The sequence below is a fragment of the Anneissia japonica genome, unplaced genomic scaffold (assembly GCF_011630105.1).
Source record: "Anneissia japonica isolate Jap-2015-1 unplaced genomic scaffold, ASM1163010v1 scaffold873_len73001_cov207, whole genome shotgun sequence".
Taxonomy (NCBI): Eukaryota; Metazoa; Echinodermata; class Crinoidea; order Comatulida; family Comatulidae; genus Anneissia; species Anneissia japonica.
Genome location: NW_022723869.1, coordinates 3,898 through 12,669, shown reverse-complemented (window position 1 = coordinate 12,669; position 8,772 = coordinate 3,898). Strand labels below are relative to the sequence as shown.

The following is an 8,772-nucleotide window of genomic DNA, read 5'->3' as shown; positions in this document are numbered from 1 at the left end:
GTTGCTGTCATTGGTATTTTTGTTACCCCCAATGTATAATAGTTCCAATAAAAAAAAATTCATCCGTGTCTCTCTTTACATGATTAAATGTATTTGGGCGTGGCCTTTAATGTTACTGTTTAAGGTCACGTACAAGTAAAAGTTGCTGTCACCTGTGACATTATTGCAAGTATGTACCTGGGAGTAATATCCAATTGTTTTTATCCATGTCTCTCTCCACATAATTAAATGCATTATTTAAGCCCCTTTTTCATTACTCCCAGCCCGCTTGTACAGGATGCGCCCTGGCAGCAATACTGAATATTGTATCTTGGCCCTATACTACCATGACCAGACCATCAAACCTTTTGTCTCTTTTCACATGATTAAATTTTCTGGGCTCCCGGTCTATACCTAAACCCCAAGATAACCACGGATGGTGCGTTAGTGACAATGGCTTGCTCGAGCTGTTTTGGTGTGATGGTGATATACTTCCAACAGAAGTGGTTGATGTCATTGCAGAGAATGATTCTTTTAATTCTGATGATAGCAGTGACGAATCCGAATACGACAGTGAAAGCGAAAAAGATGAAGTGTAACATCAATGTAGGCCTACTGTCGATTTGCCAACCTGCAGACAACATTATCTGGAGTAGTAATATTTAAATAAAAACGACACCATTATTTGAGAGATGGTGTGAACTTAATTAGTAAGTTAAATATTTTATGTGAAAACTAGCATGATGTCCTCCGCCTTTACACCTTATCTGATGATAATGTTGATCCTGATCCTGACAAAGTGTTCTGTATCTGCCCTTCGACGGTTGTAGGCCTATTGAGTACGTATCAGCGTATACTTGTATGAAGTTATTTCATCAAAATTAATACAGTATTAAATTATCCATTTGTTTATATCATATACATGTAGAGCTACGCAGCAAACTTTCACTTATTAGTATCAATTACCCCGATTAATTAAAAATGTATATAAACAATTAAATGTTAAAGAAAATGAATTGCATTCATAACCAAGGTTTAAAAGTAGAATCGGGACCCGATTTACAGAATAAGTATAAGCATCTCCAAAACTGAGGGCGTAGTTGACTATATGGAAAGCCAATTTCACTAGTTTTCAAGTTCACATCAATTTATGAGTTTCCCATTTAGTACAGGTTAAATGTGACAAAAATCCTATTTAACCTTGAACAAACTTTAATAAAAGGGTTAAAGGTTATTGACCTTTATACAATTATGAGGGTCATAACTCCTCAACCAGTTTGCCTACATGGACAAAAATAGTGGCAACATCTATGTTTTTGGGATAATTTTTTTAAAAGTATTTTTGCCACCTTCTGCATTGACTAAATATTCAAGGTCAAAGGTCATTGACCTTTACACAATATATGGTCATTACTCTTTAACCACTTGGTCCAGAAGCACAAAAAATAGTGTCTACACAAAACATAAAAATGTGGTGTACTGTATGTTTTGGGTGTCAACAGACAATTATATTCTTCAGGCTTACAAATGTATTCTTCACTGATTTTTAGAGCAAAACAACAGCCTCTCAAAACCAGTTTTCTTAAAGTAAATCAGTCCATTAATTAATGACCACTTGTAAGCACCACAGAAATGATGAGAATCCAAGATAAATCTGATACAACTATGGACCAATCAGAGAGCAGCTTGGAAATTATTAGACTGGGCAGCCAAGCATGACATGCTCCAAACTTTTTTCTACAAACTTTTCTTTTTATATGGTGGAGTCAGTAGCTTAAAAGTGACAGCCTGTTGTTAAATTGAGGGAATGTTGAGAAAAAATATAAAGCATTTGCAGTATTAGGTAAGTTTCCCATAATATATGTATTAATTAAATGTAGTAGCCTAGGCCTAGCTAACCTAGTACAATGTCGACCATAAAACCAACACACTGGATGGGAAGGGAAGCTTCCACGGTCTTGGAATAATTGCGGCAACTACACCAGCCAAGAAGATGACAAACCAGGCTGTATAAAACCAGTAAAAGACAATCACAGTTCAACCCCAAAGATACCGATTCTCCAATATAGCTATGGGAAGAGACATCTGGAGAAGAAATTCAAGGAGCTACCAGAGCTACAAGCAGTTTAATTGAAATGTGATCTTTTATGGGAGTTCAGTTTTATAAGTTTAATCGACCAATGCCCATGTGGCAAGGAATCATGGCAACAGTGCACAACCAGGAAAAGTTTCCGGGGGTTTCTAAAATTCACTTCCTGCCTATGATTGACTTGTATTCTGGTGACAGATCGTGTTTACTTTCAGCAATACATTATGTATCAACTATTGCGAGGAAATATGGCCAGGATACAGTGGTAACATTTGACCAGCCATCTACTGGAAAGCGGTAGAAATAACTTTGAACTCTCCAGAACCGAAATGTAGTTGTCATGATGGGTGGATTTCACTACCTCATGGACCTCCTTGGAGCAATAGGAAAGCTGATGGAAGGCAGTGGCTTGAAAGAGATACTCGCCACCATATATGGTGAGAATGTGGTACAGCATATGTTTACTGGCAAAACAGTTAACAAAGCATTCAGAGGTCATCTGCTGATGGAAAAGTGCTTGAATATTTTGTTAATAAATATGTTAGAAGAGGGCAACCATGTCACAGAACTTGAAAACATCTACTCTAAGATTGAAAGAAACGAAGCAACCATCAAGGACATCCCAGAGAGATGTAACGTCAAAGGATCGTTGAATGACTTGAAAGCATCATTAGGATCTGAATCAAGAACATCACGCCTTTTTCTCAATTACATGAATTGGTGGCTGCAGATCGTTCTGGCAATTGGAACTTGTTGCTAAAATCCATCAAAGACAGTCTACCTATTCTAGCCTCAAGCGGTAATTTCCATTATCTAAGGTCATCCCACTTCTTCCTTGAAGAGATGCTGAAACTTCCAGATGAGCACCCAGAGCTTTACCAAAGATTTCAAAATGGTTTCCATGTAATAAGACGCACTAATAATTTTTGGGCAGGACTTAGTCCCGATCTTACCATAGAGCAAACATAATGAGATCTCTCAAAACATGTCAAATGTTGGTTACATGTTTTTTAAGCGTCATTGTAGAGTCAACAAACGCCAATATTACGAACAGGAACAGATGGAACGATAGTGGTATCGCCAACACCAATGCAGAATACATTCGGTAAGTTTTTGCGATAGCGTGAGCGGATATACAATGCTTCCGTTTTACTAGTGTTATAACATAGCATGTTCAGTGCCAACCATGACTTCACATCATTTAAACATGCTTCCATAGATCGGACTACATCGTCAAGTGACTGGCTTAAATGCTATGTACAGTTGGGTGTCATCTGCACACATGTGATATTATGCATGCATGTTTCGAAATGACATGCCCAAGAGGACGGATGTATAATAAGAAAAGGATGGGCCCTAAAATGGAACCTTGAGGCACGCCACAGTTTAGACGTTCAGGAACTGAAACTGAGGTAGATATCCACACTGATTGTTGCCTAGATGATAAATATGAGCGGAACTAGGCTAATGCCATGCCCGAAATACCAATTTCTTCAAGCCTACAGATGAGGATACAGTGCTCAATGGTATCAAATGTAGCTGACAGATCAAGGTACACTGTTAGTACACAGAGACCATTGTCCAAGGCATGCATAATATCATTGTTGACTTTCAGATTTGCCGTCTCTATACTGTACGATTTGCAAAAGCGGATTGAAAAGGATCAAATAAGTTATTGGATGATAGGTGCTGTACTAAAGCAGAGACAACGACCTTCTCAATAATGGAGAAAGATTGTGAATGAACTTGTATGTAAACAGCAGGATCTTGAAAGCAATTCATTGATTAATGGTTAGCCAGTGCAAGTTATGAAGGACTGGTGTAATGCGGCAAAATGGCTTAGAGCGTGAGACAAGCCTAGCAGCAGTATTTTTTACACATTGCAGTTTTAAAATGCGAGTTTTTGGAACGTTGAGCAGACTATTACAATAAATCCAGCTTTGACAGTACAAATGCATGGACCAATATTGCAGCAGATCTATCGTCCAGAAAATCTACGGATGCTGCCAATTTTTTTAATGCCCAAGATTGCTGAAGAGCATACAGATTTCACTTGGCTTTTCATTAAAAGTGATGAATCAAACTTAACACCCAAGTTTTGGACTTCAGCAGACACATTCATCAACGAGTCGCCGATATGTACACTGGTTATATGATTCAGATTGGAAAAGTGAGAGACAAATGTGTATGAGTTCGGATTTGGAGTCACCGAGTTTCAAATGATTTGTTATTGACCAATATTTGACATTAGTGCAGGATTTAAATGACTGCGGGACACTCAGCTGGTAAAAAAGAATTGTAGATCTGAACATCATCAGCATAAAAACATATTATAATCAAAGAAAAAATCCTGAATAAACAAGCAATATATATAATGATGTATAGTTTAAAAACTAGTAAAAGTGGCTTTCCATACAAAGTAAACTGCGCCCTCAACCATGTGAGTAGTTTCGTAACAGAGTGGAAGTACAAAAATAAAGAGTTTGGCCATGCTTAATCGTTATAATATGGCGTATTTTCTTTGCATGTGGTCTAAGACTTCAATTTACTGTTGTATTTGCCAATAAGAGTAATATCAGGAAGATATAACTTAATAAAAGGTTGGTATAGCTATTAAAAAATAATACTGTATATCAATGTGTCTTAATTTCGTATGTTGTTGATAACCAAGACATTGACCCCATTCTAGCTTTATCGCGCTATGAAGCTTTTATGTTGTTGTTTCATCATGAGTGTCCCATTATGGGGGATAAAAGAGACATCCAGATTTCACTATATTATGTATATATTCTATTATCCGTAATTGTAGCCATGCCGAAAAGCAAAAAGAAGACAAGTAAACCAGTGGTAGAGGAACAAACGTGTATAATACACTTGGCATCTATTACGATAAAGGATACCTTCACGTATGTAAACGAGGAGCGGTACCGACGATTGTGCGAGATACGTGACATAAGAAACGACTTCCCAGATGATTTTCCTTATAAGTTTAAAGACATCTGTCAAAATATTCCTGAATTTTTTGACAGCACTATCCATGGATATCATCGTGCTTGCTACACAAAATTTTCAGCTCATCTGAAACGACCAACTGACGAGAAAAGTTCAGACGGTACAAAGCGTTCGAGACGAAAAATTAGTGCTTCGAAAAGTCAAATCTTATTCTCTCACCATGAATGCATTTTTAAGTATTCATCAATTTCTGAATACCGATGTTTATCAGAGAAAAGGAGATCGACCGTCAGCAGAGGTATCACATATGTAATGTTAAGTGTATTCAATCATGGAGGAGGCCACACAGTACAAACTGCTGCGGAAGAAAGGCACGACGAAGGTACAAATCTTTGCAACTTACGTCATAAATGGAATAATAATAAATACCGGTATTATACATTACAATATATACATACAACATTAGTACAACATACATGTAATATAATTTATTAATATTATATTATATATATTGTGCATTGAAGTAATAACATCTTTAAAGCTGTACTTTAAAAATGTACCAATTCAGTAACTGGTAATGTTATGCTATAAGGTTAGCATGTTCTAATCATCATCTTGACATTCAATATCACTGTCATCACTAAATGGATGGTCATCATAGTCAATTTCAGTGTCAAAATATGTAATCTCAGACTCTTTACTTTCACTTCCTCCATTATCCATATTGTCATCATCAAGAAGCTCTGTATCAGAATCGCAGCAGATCTATCGTCCAGAAAATCTACGGATGCTGCCAATTTTTTTAATGCCCAAGATTGCTGAAGAGCATACAGATTTCACTTGGCTTTTCATTAAAAGTGATGAATCAAACTTAACACCCAAGTTTTGGACTTCAGCAGACACATTCATCAACGAGTCGCCGATATGTACACTGGTTATATGATTCAGATTGGAAAAGTGAGAGACAAATGTGTACGAGTTCGGATTTGGAGTCACCGAGTTTCAAATGATTTGTTATTGACCAATATTTGACATTAGTGCAGGATTTAAATGACTGCGGGACACTCAGCTGGTAAAAAAGAATTGTAGATCTGAACATCATCAGCATAAAAACATGCATCGCATAAAATCCGGGTAGTGTATAAAATGAATAAAAGTGGCAGTGTTTTGATTGTACAGTATTTGTGTGGGAAATTTAACATAATGTCGGAGCTATTAAAGACAGGGATGTGTTATTGCATATGCCCTCCGGCCCCTAACATGAAACAGACCAAGCTCTTTCAATTTAGAACATATTTCTGGTGATGGTCTTAATACTGTATACTCCAACTACGTAAGCTAAACACCATTAGGCCGACCAGCCCTCCTTAAACTAACGTTAGAATACCGCACTTTCGGCGGTAAAGAACAATTTAAACCTCATAAAAAAGGCAACTAATCTGTTTACCCATAATTGAATCCAAGGACACCAGTGTTAAACACTTAGTACTTATCCTTGATAATGTGTTAATCCAATTAATATAGTCAGATAACGTAACGTTAGTTTAAGGAGGGCTGGTCGGCCTATGGGTAACTTTGAGAATTATAGCACATACTGAAAACACAAACTGCTTATTAAGATAAATATAATATGCAAGTCCAGCTGAAAAAAGCAGCCAAGTGTGAAGGCCTAGTACAAAGGACAATACGGGTTCCTAATTAAATGTAAGCACTGTAAACAATGAACTATGAAGCCTGAGCACAGCATAGAAAACCAACTTAAGATACAATGGTAAAATTACAGATCTACCAAAATTTATCAATGAGGTCTAGCCCACAATTTAAGAGAAAAGACTGTTTCACCAAAATTCAAGATAAATTTTGTACAGGAATCAGTGATTTAAGTCAATCTATTAGCTGCTGTTTGGCAGCAGCTATTTAGCACCTGTGATGCGTGTACATATCCCTTTCTTTCTATAGAGAATCATTCATTCATTCATTCAATCTTTCAATTCCATATTTACTATTCAAATAAAAAGCTGAATTAGGTAATACTGTGCAATTTAATTAATAATTAGATTGGTTTGATCCAGGTGTTATCTCCATGGGTAGAAAAAATTATCTTTCAACATATTTGTTGTAAATTAAAATAGAATGTGGGACAAATGATTTCTTATAACTTTAGTACGAGTAGGTAAGGAGCGAATACGGATATGGGATGGGAGAAATTTGTACTCGTTGTATAGTGGATGATCAGTTTGAGAAACTATGCGTTTTACCAAAGAGAGAACACCTGCATCATATTTAAAATTGAGCTTAGAAAAATCTACTCCTATTGCACGCCCCACCCTTCTGGTAATCTTTGCCAACAATCCCTTATCTTTCTCATATAAGCTAACCTCCCATATAATCCTACAGAATGGAATCACACTGAGTATCATTGATTGGTAGAACATTTCTAGAATTTTTTTATCAATATTAAATTTCCTAAGTTGCCGTAACATATGAAGTCGTTGCTGGCCTTTCCTGTACAGTCTTAGTGTATTACTGCACCAATCCTTAAAATATTTGTAAGCACGAAGTATGTTACAATAAAAACAGTCAAGTGTGTTTTCTCTCCTTGTTGAACATGACACATACTGTCTAAAATTTGGGAGCACACGATTAAATTTACACTGGTTTAGATCACCTACAAATAAAATAGGATTCTCAGGAGAATGGGCTTGAAGTTAGTGTGTATGATCAGCAATAGCGTTTGCAGCAACCGCAGTGGTGTAACTCTCATGTGGCGGTCCGCAGGGCCCCTGAATTCTAGGTGCCTCGAAGGGGCCCTACACATAGGTTCCTTGATCTAGCACCCTGACCAAAAAGGACTTCGTTGATAAATAACACCATAATGTGTCTCTGAAATCGAATGTAGGGCATATATCTTATTATAATGATTAAAGAGAGGGCGCCCCGTTAAAAATGGAGATAAAAATAAAATTATATTCACAATTTGAAGTCTGTGAGTGAGTAATGCCACAAGGGCAACGGCATAATGTGTGTCTGAAATCGACTGTAGGACATACCATATTATATCCAGTGGCAGAATAAAGAGTGTGGGGTGGGGGAGCTGCTGACCCGGGGCCCCACTAAATTTGTCAATAAAAATAAAATTCTATTCACAAGTTTGTCTGTGAAGTGCCATTTCCGGCCATCTAAAAGTGCCATATTCATACATTTTCTTACCGCAGCCCCAACCATGGTGGGTCTCAGGTGGTATAGACTCTCCAACTGTGAAAGTCCCTCCCTGGCCTCAATTTTCTGGATCCATCGTTAAAAAATTAGAATAACAATGCACATCTAAAATCCCACGATGGAATTGATGACCAGGACCCAAAAAGGGCCCCCAGTTTCAGAAATACACAATGCCCCCGGGCCCATCATTACACCACTGAGCAACCAAAAAAATTTCCAGGCACATAAACAATGATAATTTTAATACATCTAAATTCTCTTGGCAGATAAAACGGCCTAAGTGACAATGACAGTAATTCATAGTCAGTTGTACAAACTTTTCTTAAGACTGTTATAGCTGAACACCATCTCTCATTTATGTAACAACACGTTCCACCATCTTACTTTACAGTATTTAGAGCTGTTATATGAAGTGTTTGGACGTATTTCCTCGCTTGCTGGGCTGGTAATGCTACCAGAGTGGATAAAGGACACCTTGAAACCATCAGTGAGGTGTATTTAGAACATCTTCCGAAAAACTTTGATAGGATTGA

The 8,772-nt window shown here is 37.2% G+C and overlaps 1 protein-coding gene across 1 annotated transcript; it reads left to right on the top strand.

Moving 5' to 3' along the window:
* Positions 1-4,612: 4,612 nt before the first annotated feature.
* LOC117112389 lies at positions 4,613-5,936 on the top strand. Its single transcript, XM_033255460.1, has 2 exons — positions 4,613-5,402; positions 5,759-5,936. Exons 1-2 carry the CDS (start codon positions 4,781-4,783, stop codon positions 5,824-5,826), a joined length of 690 nt encoding a protein of 229 aa, XP_033111351.1. The 5' UTR covers positions 4,613-4,780; the 3' UTR covers positions 5,827-5,936.
* Positions 5,937-8,772: the final 2,836 nt, after the last annotated feature.